The 20,082-nt window shown below is 41.1% G+C and overlaps 5 protein-coding genes across 5 annotated transcripts; 2 read left to right on the plus strand and 3 right to left on the minus strand.

Moving 5' to 3' along the window:
- Nucleotides 1-205: 205 nt before the first annotated feature.
- On the plus strand, nucleotides 206-1,213 carry PAS_chr3_0001 (Hypothetical protein; the record flags this gene model as incomplete). Its single annotated transcript, XM_002492169.1, has 2 exons — nucleotides 206-259; nucleotides 683-1,213. The coding sequence occupies 2 exons, from the start codon at nucleotides 206-208 to the stop codon at nucleotides 1,211-1,213; spliced, it is 585 nt and encodes a 194-aa protein (XP_002492214.1).
- A 1,318-nt stretch (nucleotides 1,214-2,531) lies between these two features.
- On the minus strand, nucleotides 2,532-4,319 carry PAS_chr3_0002 (Hypothetical protein; the record flags this gene model as incomplete). Its single annotated transcript, XM_002492170.1, has 1 exon — nucleotides 2,532-4,319. The coding sequence occupies one exon, from the start codon at nucleotides 4,317-4,319 to the stop codon at nucleotides 2,532-2,534; it is 1,788 nt and encodes a 595-aa protein (XP_002492215.1).
- Nucleotides 4,320-9,566: 5,247 nt separating this feature from the next.
- Nucleotides 9,567-11,180, plus strand: PAS_chr3_0005 (Hypothetical protein; the record flags this gene model as incomplete). The annotated part of the gene is made up of 1 exon (XM_002492171.1): nucleotides 9,567-11,180. One exon carries the CDS (start codon nucleotides 9,567-9,569, stop codon nucleotides 11,178-11,180), a length of 1,614 nt encoding a protein of 537 aa, XP_002492216.1.
- A 1,501-nt stretch (nucleotides 11,181-12,681) lies between these two features.
- On the minus strand, nucleotides 12,682-13,746 carry PAS_chr3_0006 (NADPH-dependent medium chain alcohol dehydrogenase; the record flags this gene model as incomplete). The annotated part of the gene is made up of 1 exon (XM_002492172.1): nucleotides 12,682-13,746. One exon carries the CDS (start codon nucleotides 13,744-13,746, stop codon nucleotides 12,682-12,684), a length of 1,065 nt encoding a protein of 354 aa, XP_002492217.1.
- Nucleotides 13,747-18,560: 4,814 nt separating this feature from the next.
- Nucleotides 18,561-20,023, minus strand: PAS_chr3_0008 (Hypothetical protein; the record flags this gene model as incomplete). The annotated part of the gene is made up of 3 exons (XM_002492173.1): nucleotides 18,561-18,757; nucleotides 18,798-19,496; nucleotides 19,528-20,023. 3 exons carry the CDS (start codon nucleotides 20,021-20,023, stop codon nucleotides 18,561-18,563), a joined length of 1,392 nt encoding a protein of 463 aa, XP_002492218.1.
- Between the last annotated feature and the right edge of the window lie 59 nt (nucleotides 20,024-20,082).

Consider the following 20,082-nt stretch of genomic DNA (forward strand, 5'->3'; position numbering starts at 1 on the left):
GCGTATTTGATCACTTTCTTTCATAAACAATCGAAATGGCAGAAGTTACATATTTAGCCGACCATCTTCAGAATAGAATATTCTACGACACCAAAACGAAACTTTGATTAATTTTCGGTCGTTTGTGATTCTCTTGTGTATATCATTGTATGATTGCGGCATTGCCTTTATTAACTCTTAATCTAAATGTTTAGGCATAACAATCATGTTTCTGACCTCAAAAAACATGGTTTTCTTAAATGCAATGGAGGATTTCTACGTATATTTGTATTCTTTGTGCATCAACACTTAGTCTTCTGGTTTCGTACTTGGATATGAGACTACCTTCAGTCGTCTGACAACACTAATTTCAAATCACCAATGGAAACTGAAAATATAGGCCCAAAGTTTAACTACTAATCTTTTAAGTTTTGCTAATCTATCTCTGTCAATATAGCAGCCTGAATTCTCTCAAAGACTACTTAACTAGATATAATCGAGCTAAAAGTTAACCTAATAAACAACTTCACTTTGACTAAACAAGTAGTCTAGCTGTACAACAATCACCTTCACTACCTATTTTTCATCTTGTATCCCTATTGATGACATTCTTTGCCGCCACCCATAAAGATACCAAACCTTAATGTAAATATTTCAACTTACTCACTCTCGGATCAATATAAACTGTATCCTTCACTTGAAGGAAATCACTTACTCATCTACGCTTAATCCACATTCTGGTTGCAAAGGTCTAGTTGCTGCAAAATCTTTCACTTTCTTGCGAAGAAACTATGATTGCGGTGACGTATTGACTGTAGGACAAGTTGCATCTTCCAAGTCCAACTCGAAAGAAAATGTCATCCTACCAAAGATTGCAAGGCCCAGACCTGATGTTCGCCAGAAGAAAGACCAAGCGCTGCGCACTAATGCATTGGGGGATGTTATTTTTGTTCCATTCATATACGTTTTCAAACCAAGTATACTTCGAAATGAATTGCCAGCTAGTATCATTTATTTTCTATTGGTTGGCCTTATGCATACTGCAATCCTGTTCGCGTTAATAGCCTTTCGTGCATGCAAATACTATTTGAAACCTGCAGAGAGTTCCAGGTTCCACTTTGCCTCGCAGTTGGTGTTGTCTGTGTCTCCTGCTCTACAAGGGTTTGAACAGCCATGCAAAAGTAAAGTAACTTTAGAGTTAAAGTTGAAAGTGTTTGCTACCTTGGCAAAATAATTGTTGTCCAGTGCCTATGGCTGCTGCGTTAAAATAGGCTATTGCCTCCGAATTACAGAGCTCAAATCACAGTGTTGAATCTATGGGAAACATTCGACATGATTGGCGTTTTCGTGGAATTTGTTTCAAGAATAATGAACCCCTGATTGCATTTCATGATAGGATCAAAAATAAACTATTCTCACCTGTTGATTTTTGCACCAGACACAGATCCCCAACATTACTGGCACGTGGAGTCTAATTACCCAAATCAACCTCTTGGAATACAAGTGAGCGAGCGAAGCTAACAAATCCTTGAAAAGTACAGTGACCTTCTTTCCAAGCTCTTTCGAGCTCAGGATTTGGGATGCACGTTCCCGGTTAGCAGGTTCGAGTGGTATTTGTGTATTTTTCGATATGGTTTCAGTACAAACGACAGAAGTTATGGCCTGCTTTCGCCGTATTTCAGCAAAATTTCCATTTCTATCAGTAGTTGAGTATTGAGAACATCTGGAATCAACAGACTTTTGCTCTACGATTATCAAATTCCTTCATCTAACCGTCTCTGTGTGGAACATCGCTGGGTTCATCGATTAATGACTCTAAACGTAACAGTGCAGATAATATAAGCCAGTGTTGAAGTTACTCAACAAAGGGTAGGGTCGATAGGATGATCACTTCGGCAATTTAAATAGCCTTCATTTTGATACAGTGTCTGCTCTAAATTATGAACAAGTTCAAAAACACAGTCTCAGATACTCCTCAATATGCCACCTTCATGTTCTGCACTTTAGATGCAAACTACTGGCAAACTGGCAGGAAGGACTAATGCCTATGTACCCTGCGCCAACAATTCTAAGCTTCATTTTGTGATTCGCATCATATTTCTTTTGTAAAACCCATTGGTGTGTGTGGTTGTATCATTTCATGTGCAAGTCAATGTCTACCAACAATAAATTGACGTTAACGAACTTCAATGACATCACATAGCTTGCTGCGACGTATAACCATGCACGGCAGGTCCAAGATGGTCCGAACGAACATGTTCGACGCACAAGGGGGCAAATTTGTGTTTCTCTCTCATTAAGCGCGGAAAGTTTCGAAAAAAAGGTGTGCAAAAGGATCGTTCGCGATGGCAGCAAAGTTTTCGTAAAGTTTCGTGATTCTAACAGGGGGTGATCAATCGGTTTAAACAATTCTATTCCAAGTTTTCAAACGTCCTACGATGGAATGAAAATCAATATGAAGCCTTCCATAGATTTCAAAAGCACACAATAAAAAAAGAAAAACATTTAGAAGTAAATAAAGTTAAATGAAAATGAAAAATAAAAAGGGGCATCTAAACGAAGAACACGTTAACCAGCGGAACCAAAGCTGCTCCAAAGAACGATGACCATCTCAGGGCATTTGCTTCTCCAGTTTGCGGGGAAATCGTTGAAGGTTGAGAGACTGTGTCAGATGTACTGTGAGCCTCAAACTCGGAAACTGTCAGACTGCTTTCCGCTACCCCACCAGATTGGTACGATGGCTGCTGGGCTGATCCAGCCGTTACGGCCGGTCCACTGGCGAACTCGGATGACTTTAATACCGTTTCGAGAGTGCTCAGCTCAACTAACGGCTGATCAGTGTCTAACGGAACATACACTGGAACCACGGTTGTAGAATGCGTATCTGCAAGAGTGGTAGTCTTCAAAATCTCTCCAGTCACAATAGTAGCTTGAGTGCAGGTAGAAGCATCGCACACTTCTCTTGTGATTGTAACAGTCAAAGTTTGGACATCCGGTACATCGTTGCTAGGTTTTGCCGTATAGATTGTTTGCAGAACCTCACTTCCACTAATGCTTGTTGTCTTCACAGTGACAATGTCGGTTGGCAAAGGACAGTAGGTAGTTACAACCGTAGTCGTACCTCCGGTCGTGAGAGTTGTCTCTGTGACACCTGTCAGAGCAGTAGTCTTGGTGCACTTTTCAATGTCACAACTGGTCACCGTCACAACAGTAGTTGAAATACCACCATTTGTCAAAATGGTTTCACTGGCCCCGGGCTTGTCGTGGTGGTCACTAGTAGACGATGGCACAACGACAATGGTGCTTCCATCCTCATCGGTAGTGAACGTAGTAAATGTGCCAGTCCAGGTGGATGTGGAGTCGATAGTAGACGATGGTACCACAGCAATAGTACTTCCATCCTCATCGGTAGTGAACGTGGTGTAAGTACCAGTCCAGGTGGATGTAGAGTCGATAGTAGACGATGGTACCACAGCAATAGTACTTCCATCCTCATCGGTAGTGAACGTGGTGTAAGTACCAGTCCAGGTGGATGTAGAGTCGATAGTAGACGATGGTACCACAGCAATAGTACTTCCATCCTCATCGGTAGTGAACGTGGTGTAAGTACCAGTCCAGGTGGATGTGGAGTCAGGCAATGGAGTAGGAACAAGCTCAATGACTGATCCGTCATCATCGGTGGTGAACGTAGTAAATGTGCCAGTCCAGGTAGATGTGGTGTCAGGCAATGGAGTAGGAACAAGCTCAATGACTGATCCGTCATCATCGGTGGTAGTAGAAGTCTCAGTACCGGTCCATGTGGATGTGGTGTCAGGGATGTACCATAGTGCGACTATTTCGTAGTCTGCTTGGAAGCAATAATAATTAGGGGGCAACTGGGACGTATCATGCATGGCTAACCATCTTGTGTTCGCTTCGATGCCGACGACCACATCTCCATCGTTCCGGGAGCAAACGTAAGTTGGTGAAGAAGTTTTTAAAATATTGTCTTCTATATACCAACTTAGAGCATCTCCTGGAATACCCGTTAGATGGAAAGCTGTTGCCCCTGCGCCTATACCCAAAAATCCGGGGTATCCCCCCAAGCTTGACCCCCATACGAATCCTTCGTCGTCTGGAGCTAAAAACGTGGTCACACTTGTAACGGTTGCATAACCGGCAAACAACTGCCCATTTGATGAGCTTGCATCAAGGTATTGATACCCCCAATTGTTAAAATTTAGAGCTCCATTTGTAAACCGTCCTGGAGTGTATACTCTTAATCTGAATGCCCCAATATCTGCTGCTTTTACAGAGGACAAGAGGAAAGCGCCTAGCACTAAGAACAATAGCAAACTCATCTTGTTAGGTTTAACTTCGAAATATGTAGATACACTGGTACATTAGCTGTAATATATATAGGCCTCGGTAAATGGAAAACAAATTATCTTCTGTGAAATTATGTATACTAGTATGGATATGCAATACACGCCATTTTTGGTGAAATGCAGCCTGGAGATTCTAGAACTATCGAAATGAGTCAGGCTAGCCGTGTTTGGCTTGACTTTAGCCTCATTTAGTAATACGAAAGACATGCAATAGGGTTTCCAAATTCCATCCTAAAAAGGTATGGAGTCCTAAATAGGTTAAGCAACTTATTTTGCATCCGGATATCTGAAATTTCAGTGTAGTTCCGTCTATTGGTAATACCAGATTCGATGTTTGAGTTGCAGCATTGGTTTCTAGAATGTGTTCAGAGATGAAGAAATTCCCTGAAGGCTGTGCAACTTATTCCAGATTAGGATATTCCTATATTTATTTTAATCCGCACCAATGATGTGCCAGTTTACATACTCGCCATGAACTTTAGTTTCAGAAAGAAAAGCAATAATCCTTGTTATTCGTTTTGAGCGTGACGTATAACTCCATAACCTTTTTCTAGATCATTGAGTATTGGTATTTTTCCAGTTTCATTTTCAATCACGACAAAATAGGCAAATAGTAATACAAAATGGCAGGACGTTGCCGCATATTCCTAAATCAATAAATGCACTATAGCGCATGTTCCTAACGCAACATTCGCAGTGTTCGACCAAGTGAAAGTTTCTTGTACTCCGCCAGACTAATAGAACTAAGACAGCATGAAAGCTTGATCAATAGTTACAAGTAGCCGAAATTTGCGCACCTTGTTGTTCAAAAACAGGTTCTGTCTCAGATTCAGAAAAGCAGTTATATGGATAGCCTTGTAGACCCTGCACTATCTCCGAAGCCAAATGTAAAATAACATACTCATTAAACGAAATTTACTTCTACCTAAATGGATGGTCGGTATTCTTCCCCAATGATATCAATTTATCCATTATGATGAAAACGGGTTTTTGGTCACAGCCATCGATTACCGGTTTTGGAGCTGCACTGTTATCTACAATTATACCAGCCTATTTCTACGTCCATGACATCTAGACACAGAAATTGTAAAAAGCCCGAGAAGTTTCGTCTCATCTTCCAGCAGAAATGAAATAAGCAATTAGATATTAATGAATTAAATTGCATGACTGCATAAACTTAGATTGGTAATTCTGTCTGCACAATAACTTTCCTTCATAACGCGGCTGGCTTTGCTGACATTCTTTTTTTTACGACCTCAAGAGGCTGATAATCAACTAGTTAAAATGTCTGCCAAGAGCTAGTTTAACCTTTTAATCTCAGACTGAATTTCACCATTTGAGGTCATTGGAGCGTCAAAATTTCAAGGGTGCATAATCTTAATCAAATGCTACACCACTTTGCATGCAGCGTGCAGATTCCAAACTTATTCTTTCAAAGCAGTCATCAAAAGAAGTCTTCTTGCCGAGAACTGATCGAATTACATTTTTGCTGCAGCATACCCTTTTCAGCGAGTACACTTACCACTATGTAATATGTAGTGCTTTCACGTGCACTAGAAAGAAAGTGTCTCCTCCCTGCATCCCAATTTTGATGCGTTTGATCATGACAGGAATCATAGAGAACAAGAGGCAATAAGAGATCACTAAATGACTTATTCGTCATATGGCTGCTTGGATACGTAAAAGAAATAAAAGAAAACCAGGAATGTCATATTTGGAAAGCATGACTTCTTGTGCCATGCATAAATGGCATTTAGCATCGACTACATGATGGCTTCAAATAAACATCTGCTTACCACGAACATTTTCAATTCACACTCTTGTATGTTTGGATACTCCAACACCCCACAAATAAGCTCTGTTGGGTGGTCATTCATAAGGAGTTCAACCTTGTCTCTTGCCATTAATGCCACCTTGGGGAAAAATTGTCGCTTGCAAACTCAACAGTACGAATTTTTATTGACCAGTCAGTTCAGAACCTATTTTTCTTATGGGTCTAACTTTGCGGCAGCAGTGCTGCCGTTCGCATGTGCTCTTAACTAAAGTTTAGCTTAGTATCCACAGTTGCAACCTATGAACACGCTTTTGATCCTATTTTGCCCCTCTCGGGCTAGGTTTGACTTTCTAAGTTCTCTCTTGCCAACAATTCTGACTGTGTGTGCTCGCTGAAAAATAGATTGAAGTATTAATTGCTAATATAAATTGTGGCCCACAGAATAAACTACCAAAACACCTCAACTTTGGTCCTAAAGAAAATGGTTCTTAATTATGGGCTGATGGTTCTCCAATGCAACATACACCGAACTGCAGTAGCCAAGGCTATATCAGCAGGGTAGATTTCGTGCAACTGTGATTATCACTCATTTCTCTTGGACTTGCAACACTCAAATGTTGGATATCTGGGGAAAACTGCCTATATAGCTTGCGGTATACATTGTTTGTAGAACCTCATTCCCAACTAAATTGTGTCTTCACAATAACAGTGTCATTCACTTTGTCCTCCATTGAAGAGATGTCTGCATGAACCCGGGCCAGCTTGGTACACTTAGTGGCATCATAATCAGTCACAGTCGCAATAGCAGATAGAACAACAGTGTCCGCAAAGTAGTTTCGATAGCCGCAGGTTTTTTCTTAAAATGCCACTGGTTGCTCAAAAAGGGCTGACTTGTTACTGTATCGATGTTTTATTAGCAATCTAGCTAAGGAGGCACCAGCTGATGGTGGACACGGTGTTACCAAGTTGAATGGTTTTCTTTGGCAAGACAAGGAATATAACCTAGCCAAAAATTACTTGTGCTGGCACTAAGGAGCGTGTGGTAATAGGCCATTGGGATTCTTTGAGTTGTTGTGGCCCCACCCATTAGTAAGTATGACCTTGTTTCCCTACACAGACCAACATGCAAGGTTTAAAGTACAATTAACTAGGATCTTTGGAAGTAGTGCAGATCTTGAATAATGATAGTATAGTTCTCAATTGGGCAAAGGTCCAAAGTGTAAATGAAGCTTTCGCATCATCAAAGTCGTCAAACTGTTATCAATTTCAAATGACCCAATGGTCAAATGTATAATGTGGAGGACATCACGGGAAGTCCATGTAGATATCTACCATTTCCAAACCAGATGTCGAAAATGGCAATTTTACTGTAGAATCGAGCTGTGCTGACTCTTCAAGATGATATTTCCCTTTGGATGTCCTCGCCGTAACTGAGCCGGTCGCAACGAATACTTGAGCTTCAAATGTTAAACTCTTATCCTAAAGCCAGTAACAAGGATAATCTCAAACCCCTAAGTGACAGATTTGGCTTACTGAGGTTATCAATCTGATCATAATGGATCCAACTCTTGCCTTAGCCCTAACCAAAACAAACAAAATGTAGAAGAGAAACCATACAAAACAGATGTGCAATGGAAAATGCTCCAAAAAATCTCACCCATCATTCATTGTGGCAGAATTTTCAAAGTAGATTGAAGATGAAATTTCACTACTATCCATTCAGTGCATACCTACTTCGACTGTACAGCTTATACGTATCTGTACAGAAGCAAGCCGATAAGACCGAATCGTTCACAATAGTGCCCGTCTTGTATATGTGGGCTTTTTGGCTCAATTGAGTTTACTTTGATTCCATTTCAAAGCAGCACTTTTTAGAAACTTCAGGAATTGAGATTTCATTCTAGATTTTGAGGTTGACAACTTGCATTATCAGATGACATAAATTTGGGTTGTTGCATAATTTCAAATAAGGTAACGTAATAAGCTAATGAATGCGGCACAGCATAATTCCCCTAATGTAAACTATATGGAGCAACATTTTTGATCATCTGAATCATTTGATTGTGCCATCCACGTAAAAAAGGCGTCTCCCTAGCTTAATCGGGTGTTAAGAGATAGACTCAACTGATGACCTCTAACGTGATTAGAATACGTAAATAAAAGAAACTCGCAGCATTTCCAAAGTGATACTGATAATTCTATAGCCTTGAAAAAAGAAGACCAATAAAAGCTCTCGTCTACAGTCTCCATGTATACCTGGAGGTACGTGCTGTAATTTAAAACCGCATCATATGCATCATGCATAATCTTTCTTTGTATCTGGCTTGGCTAATAATCATGCAGATTGCACGATAAATTGGGAAAGTGAGGCGTAAATCAGCAGATTCCATAATAAGAGCAAAAACAAAATAGGATATTACCGAAATCTCTTGAATTCCACACGTGGTTTCATGCATGTTGTAAAAAGAGAAACCATTTAACCATCTACGCAACCTCAGGTGGCGCTGATTCACATTGAACACGCAGATACTACAATTGGAGCGCGCTTGAGCTGAGCCTGAGACCTAATTCTTCATCTTGATTTCTCCACTACGAAGATCAGGCGAGCATCCGCAATAGGAAAAGTGCGCAATATGATCACTTTAAACGATTCTTTGCATGCAGCGTGCAGGTAATAGAATTTGTCTCTGAATTAGACCTTAAGAATGAATTTTTTGGCGCCAAGAAATGATTATCTTCTCAGCGTAGCTTTTCAGGACTATACTCAATGAAAGCTGTAACTGAAGCTGCAGTTCATATAATAAAGTGTCACGTGTGCTGAAAAATAACTTTCTCTTGGCGGCACCTCAATCCAGATGTGGTTGCCAGTTACATGTGATCATAGAAATTAGGAGATACTAAGACAACACCAATCAACTTTGCTGCTGCTCAGTTGCTTCGAAGATATACACTGAATGAAGCTAGAAAGAGTGAGTTCGTATTTGAAAGTTTTTGTTTGTGAGCAGGTGAATGATGATTTAATCGGGTTAAAAAAAAAAGCCCAGGCAAACCATGAAAGAAAGGAACTCCTTCAGTGTGCAAAACTTTAAGTATTAAGAAGAGATACAGATCACCATGTGTGTGGTAAGATGGTATTAACATGCGAGTGCTCGCTGAGGGGAAAGACTAGAATTTGGTTATGCATACTGCATAATGCCCAGTTGGAATATAAGACCAACCTTGCAGCAAGGCCGAGAACCCTTTATGTACTGTGTTCCCATACTATTTTCAGTGGTTCAAAATTGAAACTCCTTCTTAGTCCTGTGTCGTCTTTAAATTTGCATACACGCCTTTGCTGGCATTCAATATTGAACCACAAAAACTGACCTAATTGACCATCAGTCAGTTTGTTTTCTGAAGTTCATTTTCCAAAAACACGTATTTCCAGCTCGTATCACCAAACTGGAATGCAATTGTTTTTAGCAACTCTAGGAATTCCGTTCACCGGCACATTACCAGCCATTGCTGGTAACGAGGATCATAGCAGTGCCAACAACAACAATGGCAACGGTTTCAGTTATGACTGGCATGGAAATGATACGCTTTTTGCGGAACTCTTGGAAACTGACTTTTTTGATCATCCGATTGATGACGCAATGCTCTGCTCCTTGTTATCCCCTCCAAGAGCTGCTGAGACTGAGCAACAGCAAGATACAGAATGGGAGCAACAAAAACACACAAATCTCTTTGGTTGCTGCCAGAAACACAAAGTTGAAATGGCCAAACAGCAAGAACTGTATTTGCTGCCAGATAAGCTTACCAAGAATATTTTCAATTCAGAGTCGCCTGTGTTCATATGCACCAAGATCCCACAAACAAGTTCGGTTCAGTCGTTCGTAGATGTTGATGCTTCTTTGCTTGCCACTGACTCCTCCCTAAGTAAAGATTCATTCTCTGCAGACTCAACAGTTGATGTATTGTTTGAGCAGTCAGTTCAAGAGCCATACTTTTACCGTTCAAACTCTGCGGAAACAGCACCTCCATCCACAGCATGCTCCTCAGCGACTCTCGATCTGGTATCCACTTTGGAAGCAACCACAACGTTATTTGAGGAAGCCGCCAACTCCAAAAAACAAATGATTGGGCTTAAACAGCAATCCAAGATCGAAGATCTCAGTTTTTCCTGCAAACTAAATTTCTCAGCATCAATGTTCCTTGACCATTCATGCATACCGCTGGTGCGTGGGCGTAGCTTTGGAGGAAATAGCAGACCTCCCAAGACGCCATTAATTCCTGGGACGCGGTACGTTACTGCCCGTCTAAGACTGGAGAACAGTACAAGTGAAGATATGTGTTTTCCCCACTGGAGCGAGCGGGAACTTAGCGACTCAAGAAGAATCATTCGTATTGAGAGAAGTTACCAGTCCAATGAAATTGTAGCATCTTTTTTCATAGTTGGATCGGCCATAGATCACCCGGAGACTAAACCTTCATCTGAATTAGACGTGAAAGTTTTAGAAGTTTCGTGTCTAAGATGTTTTATCAACGACAATGAATCTGAGGAGGAGCGATTTGTCAGTGAATATACCTCAGATGAAGCACGAGCACAACATGCCTTAACAGAACCGCTAACGTCAGGCTTGAACAAAGAACCGAATGGCCATAACCCTAAAACGGCTGGGAATTCAATTGGATGCAGGTACTATATAACCAGTGTTGAAGTCATCAAGATAATAGAACTACTGATTGGAAGCTATTCAACCTCAGACCCTGTGCAAAGGAGAAAAGAAAGAGGCCGTATGAGATCGAACTTGGTGCAGTTCTGGTCCAAACACCTAGTGTCTTCCTCCAAGGACACTATGAAGCGCCGTTCCGTGCCAACATGCAACGATGATTATCTTTCGGAGCTGGAACATCGTATTAACACATATGACGTGAGAAAACCTCGAAAATTTGACAAGAGCGTTAAGATTCTGGAATGGTCCAAACTTGGGCCAGCTTTGCAGCGGGCTATCCAAAGCTATTACATGGTCCGATTAGATAATTCCAGCAATAAAACTGCAGCAACAAATAGCAGCTAAGTTTGACCATAACTGTCGGTACGAAGGGCCAAATTCTTGAGCGGAAGAGAGTAACAAAAAATGGTTCGTTTTGCTTCAATTTTTAACGTTCCAACTTTCTTTGAAAGGACGCCAGAAAGTTGGCAGTATCCAGGAATCAGTGATAACAAGATGCCGCATATGTACATGGTGTAGAACACGGCTTATTGAGATAATTCTCTCTTAAGAATCTCAGTTTAGGTGAACTTGACTAGTACTTCTTCTTGCAAGTACTTTCTTCATAAGTACAAAGCTGCCCACAGTGTATACAGATAAGCATGCACCAGATACACTCTACAGGGAGATACTAACAGGTTAGTAAGCGGCTGCGCGCTTGATTGCCCACAAACCATGTAGGAACTGATATGTATTTCAGGAAACTAAGCTGCTAAAAATCTCACTGCTTTCATGACCCAATTCGTGGCACCTCAACACCACAATTTGGACTCCGACACGACAGGTCAAGACACGTCAACGATTAAGCTGGGGTAACAATCCATCTCATCGCGCCAAACTGCATCCCATGAGGACGTGCTGTCACCAAAAAATCCAGGATTGATGAGGAAACCAAAGTCGAACTTGACCGTAAAACACATACCAATGCAAAGTTCGCATTCCTATGACTAAATTCTTTTTGATGCCATGTCTAGCAAAAGAGTCCCGCCTACCGTCCAATATGCTGAACTTTTTACAGCCGGACCTAGTACTACAGTAGCAGTCTATGTGCGGAACTCAAGTGATGCACTCTTTCTCCACAGAATCACGGTCTTTTCTCTTGGAACACTAGAACGCTAGTAGTTCCACAAGCAGTAACCCACACTTATAAAGAAGCATGCATTTCTGCTGCAGTTTGCAGTTCATCTGATAGTAATTGCTGCAGCAGAGCAAGAGAGCAAGATGTGTAATCTTTTGGAACTGGAGAGATAAAATGAAAATTCTCACCCCTTGATACCAGTCTAGGTGGCAATGGACAGGATAATTGATCTTATTGTCGATATCAAGTCTTCGGATTTTCAACACTGCGCAAGGAGTTCTGCGATAACGACTAGGGCTTCCGCAAGCAGTATAAGCGTTCAATTACGAGGGGTCGCAACAGACAAATCGGAGATCTGAGGGGCTGAGAAAGTGTACCTTAGACAGGTGCAACTTGGATTAATACAGTCGGGCAACAGTACGCAACCGATTCTGGGATTCGTACAACTATTGACAGAGGCTAATGAACTACGGTACGCCAGTCTTCCATATTTGCTGAAAGGTCACAGGGTCATTGCTACGGTGGTGTATTCAATGTCGACGATGGAGCACTGTTGTTTGGGGCCATTGAATACAAATATTGGGGTGAGCTTTGAAGGCACCTCGAGCGAGAATCCACTCCTTTGTATTTTGGTCTCTCACACTAGACTCAATGGAATTTTGCTAGATCGTGCTTGAACTGTTAGCAAAAATTTATTGAACTCCTATCTACCTACCTCCTACGAAAACGCTACCCCCTGACTTTACTTAGACTCTCAATGTCAATCACAAACCTATACTTCACATCCCCTTTGATAAGCCGCTCGTATGCATCGTTGATCTCTTGGATCGCAATCATTTCAACGTCCGGCAAAATCTTTTTGGCCGCACAGAAGTCAAGCAGCTCTTGCGTCTCTTGTATCCCTCCAATTCCTGAGCCTGATACCGAGCGCCGCGCAGATAGCATTGGCCCAGTGTTCAGTGGCGTCGCCTGGATGTTGCCAATTAACCCAAGCAGAACGAGATTCCCGTCTCGTCGAAGTAGGCTCAGGTACGGGTTCACGTCGTGGTCGTACGGTACTGTATCGAGTATGATGTCGAACCGGTTGCTTGCCCGTGCGACCGCTGCTTCGTCTGTGGTAATTAGCACATCGTCTGCCCCCAGTCGTCGCCCGTCTGTGGCCTTTCCTGGCGAACGAGAAAGTAGTGTAACGTGTGCCCCCAGGCCTTTAGCAAGCTTGATACCCATATGGCCCAATCCTCCAAGCCCGGCCACTGCAACCTTGGACTTGCTGTTCACTTTCCAATTCCGCAACGGCGACCACATAGTGATTCCAGCGCAAAGAAGTGGTGCCGCAGACTTCACGTCCAACCCGCTGGGCACTCGCAACACAAAACTTTCTCTGACGGTAATCGACTCAGAATATCCTCCATAAAGACGCTTGCCATCTTTGCGGTCATCAGCGTCATAAGTCAGAGTTGGCGCGTTCTCACAATAGTTCTCCAGTCCGTCTTTACACGATCGGCAGTTCCCACATGAATCCACAAGACATCCCACCGCCGCAACATCTCCCAGCTTGTATTTGGTCACCGATGTCCCGACTCGGGCTACCTTCCCCACGATTTCGTGTCCTGGAACAAGTGGGTACTGTGAACCTCCCCAGTGATTCCGGCACTTGTGCAGGTCTGTGTGACAAACTCCGCAATACAGAATCTTTATTTCCACATCGTCATTTCTGAGATTTCTAGGCTCATATGAAAAGGGTCCTAGCTCACCACTGGCAGAGGGAGCTGCGTAAGCGAAAACTGTGGTCATTTTGATTCTGCTGTTCAAAGTTTTGATGATATGAATTTCTATTTGCGAAGGAATTGATACTCATCGAGCAGTTTAAGTACTGCTGATTTTCTCGCGCTATCAGCAATGATAGTAGACACTCTGGGAGTTGATTACTAATTCTTGTGCAAGCGCTATTATCTGAAAAATTGTCAAAACTGCCACTTATGCTATACACGAAGAGAGTCTAGTAACTTTGAATTGAATCTTTGTACCAACCACGGAGCAAAAAATTCAGATCCGACGGATTCTTAAAATTGAAAATAAAACAACTGTTAACACTACTTTCAAGTAACACCAGGCTACAAATTAGCAATGGATTGAATCTTGACTGGTTATTAAGTTTGTTCCTCCAAAAAAACTCTCTTACATTTGTCCGCTTTTCAATAATTTCTCATTGTTAATTAGGAGGTATTTCAAATGTTTTATTGCTTTGTTAAAATCTCTTGAACGCCAGCTCTGCCTCAAACTATAAATTTCGTCAAGTAGCTGTTAACTGAAATTCAGAACCAATCCCAACGCACCTCAAAATTGGTCATAGCCTATTCGGGGAAGTTAGTTGCAGCCGTACCACCCTTCAACAAATCTTTGCACAACAAACATCCTTCCGCTAGTAACTCTAATGAAAGCATATTCGTCACTTGCATTTAGGGTACATCGCGAGCAAGTGATGCTGATGCATAGGTTGTAATCCGGTTAATCGCATGGTTCCTGTATGTCAAAGGGTCACTACCTGGTCACATAAATGTCAGTATTATCACTGCCGTAACATTAAAAGTGGTCCGCTTCTTTAGTCCGATGTGAGAATCGTGCATCAAAGCTTTCACTTGTGTTATAAAAAGCCCTTATTGTTTATTCTCGCTTGGTGTGATTTGATTGTATCTCAACGTTGGTACAGCGTCAATTTGCTAATCAGAATCGGCTGACAATTCTTTGGCAGCATCATGTTTCTACAAATTGATGGTCACCATGCGTATGAAAACACACCATTGCTGTGTAGCCTTTGAGACACCTCCTCGAGTACATTCGCAGCATAATCTTCACAAAGCTTGATCCATCCCGTTGGGTGCATCTTGTGAGCTATGGAACACCCGATCACCGTAGCTGACCCCGCTCACCGCAGAGCACTTGCAGCGCAGGCGAAACTATTAACCTGTTCATGTTCTTGAATGCGGCAATCACGCCAGGTCTCTAACGCTGTAGCTGCCGATGCAGCTACTCCACAAGTCAAAAAAAGCTCCTTTGTACCATATCCCAACGTCGTTGAGGTCAGGAGCAGTCCATATAATGACGCTGATCGCTAGCGATCCAACGTTTCAGGCACTACAGAAGGCTGCAACCAGTAACACGTATATGAATATTGCGAACATCATTTGATAGTGGAAGCAGGAAAATTGACGCGAAGCAATACCTTCTGGACCAATGTTTCCGCAGGGCTACTTAATTGAGAGTTTCTCAAGGTCTCTTGAACTTTTTTTGAACCTGCGAGCACAGATATTAAGTAGTTGCTATCAATATAATGCAGCTCCTTCCACGTTTACTTAAAGGTTATTATTTGCATGAGCATACGATCCGTTATTATTTGCCTGAGCATACGATAGAGTTAAATTCGCTGGCTGCGAATTGCGGAAACCCTGAAATTTAAGGTAATTGACGTTTCGCGGAGGTTTTCAAGATGCTTGTTCATGGAACTCGTTCAATTGAATTTAGAGCCTGTGAAACGTAAACTGTGAAGTGGAACTGAATATGAAACAGCTCATAGGAGTGTTTTCCGCAAACAAGGCGTCAATTTTGAAAACTAAATATTTTTGAGGCCATGGATCGAGGTTGGTAATCATTTGAAATGAATTGAGGAGTAGTGAACATTAGTACTAACTATAAGTGTGCTCGCTTTTGCATCTTACAGAAACGATGTGATCATATAACTAACACTGGACTACTTTTATTTATAGCCAACTTTTTCTGATCCCGAGATTTCTCATCGTTCAAAGTAACGCAATAAAAGATAGAGGAACTGTATTTCTGATTTCATGAACATGTTAAGATTCATCAACGATAATACTCTTACGTAATTATAGATGACAACAAGCCTAGAGTTATAAAAAAACTTCCATTGTCGGCGAGCAAGATTGTTACGAGCTGCTGTCACATTTAGTTACTAGTATGTCGATTCTGCAGGGCTTGGGTTCGTTGGAACGGTATTTTACGTCTCAACTTTCAGAATACTGATCGCTCTTAGTATGCTGTATATGTGCACAGAAGTAGACCTTAGCTATAGCATTCATGACAGAGAAATAGTGGACAGAGAAAGCGACTAGCTTATAGACGTCCAGTTTTTTGTCATTTACCAGATTTAGTTCGTTGATGCATGGAATACCAACTGCATATAAAGTTATTCGGAACGAGCCACCAAAGCAGCTTATTTCGCCTCAATTCCAAGGGATACGCCAGCAATTTCGTACATATCGGATCCTTTGTTCAAGTGCATCTCTTTTTTTGACTCAAAAAAGCTATAAAACAGCCTGAATATTCTTTTCAAGAAAGTCCATCGAAAAATTTGAAGGCGATGTAAGAAAGTCGTTGCATGAAACGACTGGTTTTTAATTATTGTGTCATACTACTCTTCTTGTTCTTGTAACATTCTTTTAGTACTAAATGATGTTCTCCAGATTTGTAAGGTGCTCCTAGTGGCAACACCTTGAAGCACTTAGAGCATTGGAGCTTTGGAGTTGTACCTATCAGCATTATGCTTTGGACGTACCTGAGCTTAACGCTGCTCGGATAGGGTCCAAAGGGGTCGTTGTTATTTGTGGAATAGTTTCATCAGCTGCTACATTTATGGAGACTTGACATGACTGTAATGATCATTAAAATCATAAGACTAATAGCTTTGACTGTGCTGTAAGCATGGTGGCATCAGCTGCGGTGTAAGATACTTTGTGGCCCATAAGAATCATTTATATGGGTCAATCAAGCGTAGTGGTGAAGATGAAGCCAAAGCGTTAAAAGAAGTGATCAAATGAATAAACAGTTCTTTTGTTATCTGCAAACAAGGTTTTTCAATTCTGTAGTCGCTACATATTCTTCTTGCGCATAATGATACGATCCGAATGAATCTTCAGATAACTAGATTTGAGTAAAATACTGAGAAAAACTCTACAATCAAAAAACCAAATGCACAAAGGAAGAATATTCCCAATTCTTAAATTTGAATGAGGTGATGAACCTCAAGACTAGAAAATATTTTCGTCAACTTCTTGCTAGAATTCAAGGTGCCATGATTACATTCGGTGAATTTGGTAGTTGAGAAGTTACAGACAGCAAATGAGGGTCAGGCTTATTCAAGTCTAACTTGATTTATTCTTCGAGACAATAAGCTGCGGGCTGAAGACTGTTGTGTCCTATGCACTGCACTTTAAAATCTCGCATACAATATGCATGCACAGTAACTGCACGGTAGCTGAAAAGAGATCCCATGCACACGCTGCATATTAATTCTATTTTTGTGCATACTGGTAACCAAAAATGACCTTGGTCCCAATAGTTTATTTCTTAATCTGATAGGACGCCCTTACGGACGAAAATCGGGGAATTCAATTATGAATATACCTACTAGTCCTTTTAAATGAACAAAAAGAAAAATATCATTAAAATTTTTATGAGCTGCCTCCAAAAAATAAAAAATGAATGAAAGCGTTTTTTGCTCCCTTCTAGACATTGATTTTTATTTAAAAATATTTGCTTCTTTGAAATCACTCTTTTTATTACATTGATTGAACTGTCACCCCTGATTGTTTTTTTCAGTTTGTTCTTTGGCTCCTTTTATTTTTATTCGAAGTCATTATTTTTATTATCCCGAGGGCGCCCGCATTTTGCCTAACAAGTCTAAGAGATCTAATTTGAAAACAGCTGGTATCACCAAACAACTGCTCTTTCAAATAATACAGCGGCTTGTTTTCTTTCATAAACTCGACTGAAAGAAACTTAAGCATCCGTAGAGTACTGACTTTGCTTCTCTTCATGATGGAGCTAGCTCAACCAGGCGATTCGGGAATGAAGATCAAAGCCACCAAAGAACAACTACCGGAACACACTAAATAATCGAAGAAATTCCCTAGGCCCAATTGGTTGTTATATTGCGGGTACCGTAGGTGACCCCAGAAGCAGTCAAGGCTGCATCCTGGAAACAGGTGAATGCAAGTCCACCTAGAAAGCCTTTATGCATTGGGAGTGCAAAGTCGGAGATCAGTATTGGCGCCGCTGCCACCGATAAGACTGTACGTCTATAGAGAAGATCAAGATATGTTACTGAGAACCTTTTTGACTAGTGAATCGAAGGTACAATGCAATCGTTGCTGTGCTGTAACTTGAAAAATCCTGAGTAGTCCTGGCACCTTATCTATTTTTCAGACACTTTAGCTTTTTCAAGTACCAGGTTTTAAAGCAGAACTGTACATACATTTGTTAAATGATAAAACTGCACATAATGAATTGAAAGAAAAACAAATTATTAAAGAAGACAAAACACAAGATTTGTTTTGAGTTTTTGTGATTTGAAATATAACTTGAATTTTGTTCTGAAGCTGATGATCTGTATGTTTCAAAAACATTAGAAACAAGACGGCTTTGCACTGATTATGAATTGTCTCAACAAACAACTTAATATAGTGAGACTAGGGTTAACACCTTTTGTATTTAAAAGATGAAACCATAGTAGAGTCTCATAAACTACCTAGAAGTGATTTAGTCAATTTCAACAGGTAAACATTAAACAAAACTAGCTATCTCTAGATCACCTACAGTCTATCTTCAAAAGAGACAATACCTGTCTGGGGAAATTCTTCTTCTGGATGTTTTTCACTGATGTCTTCTTTGATTCTCCAAACAACAACGGAGAAGAATGTGAGGGAGAAAAAAAATAGCCCGGTATTGATCGCACATTGAGCAATGCCTGAGGCTTTTTTGGTAAAAACGGCAAACGCCAAAGCAGAACCTAGAGAACCGATACCATTTACGATACCACCAGCAAAGACAATTCATTAACTTTTTAGATAAAGTTCCAACAACCCAATAGACAAATGCGTTGTACATTGCGTCCATAAAACCCCAAAGGCAAAAAAGAAAACACCCTAGACCAAATTCCCTATCACCCCAATCATACAGACGGGTAGTATTTTTCCACTGGATTTCAACCACAAGTCCAAGTATCCATGAAGCTCCTGCAATAATCGAAAATACTGTGAATCCAGATCTTGCTCTCGTAATCGTTCTGACACGCTGTAAATCCAAAAATAAGCCTAAAATCCAAGCACCGATTGTTCCAAACAAATAGAACAGAAAAATGTTTAGAGCTCTACCTCTAAACGAGAAATAGCTGTAGTTGAAGTTCCATTGATACGACAGATACCATTGATTGTAAGTAAAAAGAGGTATCAAAAGAAGAACGTCTTTCCTCAAAATTATCTGTTTCAGAAGTGCAAACTCATGCCAAATTGAAGGTTGTTTAAAAACGTCAACTTTAAAACCATCTCCTCGGTTGATTTGTCTAGGGGTTGGCAGTAGCAGGGCAGCTGGGATACCAATCAGCATCACAAAAGTTAGAGCCAGTAAAGTGCCACCTGTGACACTTCTACTTGAGGGTTTCGTGTGATTGAGTCCCAAAGATATAGCGCCTCCCACCAATCCTCCAACATGTTGAAGGGAAATTTTTTTTTTCATGGACATAGCTTTTCCTTTATCTTTGACAGTTGGATAACCCATAACCCAGAAGAATTCCGGACGACGCAATCCAAAAGAAAGCAGCCGAAACACCCAAGATAAAACCTGATACTGGCATGAACCATTTATAGTTACTATTTCCCTGTGTCGAAATATACAGAGCCGCTGCATATGGAGAATAAAATCCCGCGCCGATCAGGAGGGATTCTTTTACACCAGTCTGGTTCGTGATAGTTCCCGTCAAAAATCCCCCTACAGCAATAGTACCAAACGTAACAGCATTGGAAATATTACTGATGGTTGGCTCGGCCGTACCTCCAGCTCCCAATCCATTTAGTGCCGAGAACATTCCAGGGCATGCAAAAGCTGTGACTCCGACCAGGAACGCTGCAAACATGGGGCGTTTAAAAACCTCTAGAAGGAATCGTGTTTCAAGTATATTCTGAACCCCGTCATTTTCTAAAAGTACAGGTATTCCTTGTGCTTGAACTGACCCTTTCAATCCACCTTTTTCGTCACTCTTAAAACTAGAGTTGGACATGTTGATGTAATGAATCTAAGGGCCAAATGAAAATCAGCCATGTTTATATACTATCTTTC

This window comes from Komagataella phaffii, chromosome 3 (genome assembly GCF_000027005.1).
Source record: "Komagataella phaffii GS115 chromosome 3, complete sequence".
Classification (NCBI taxonomy): Eukaryota; Fungi; Ascomycota; class Pichiomycetes; order Pichiales; family Pichiaceae; genus Komagataella; species Komagataella phaffii.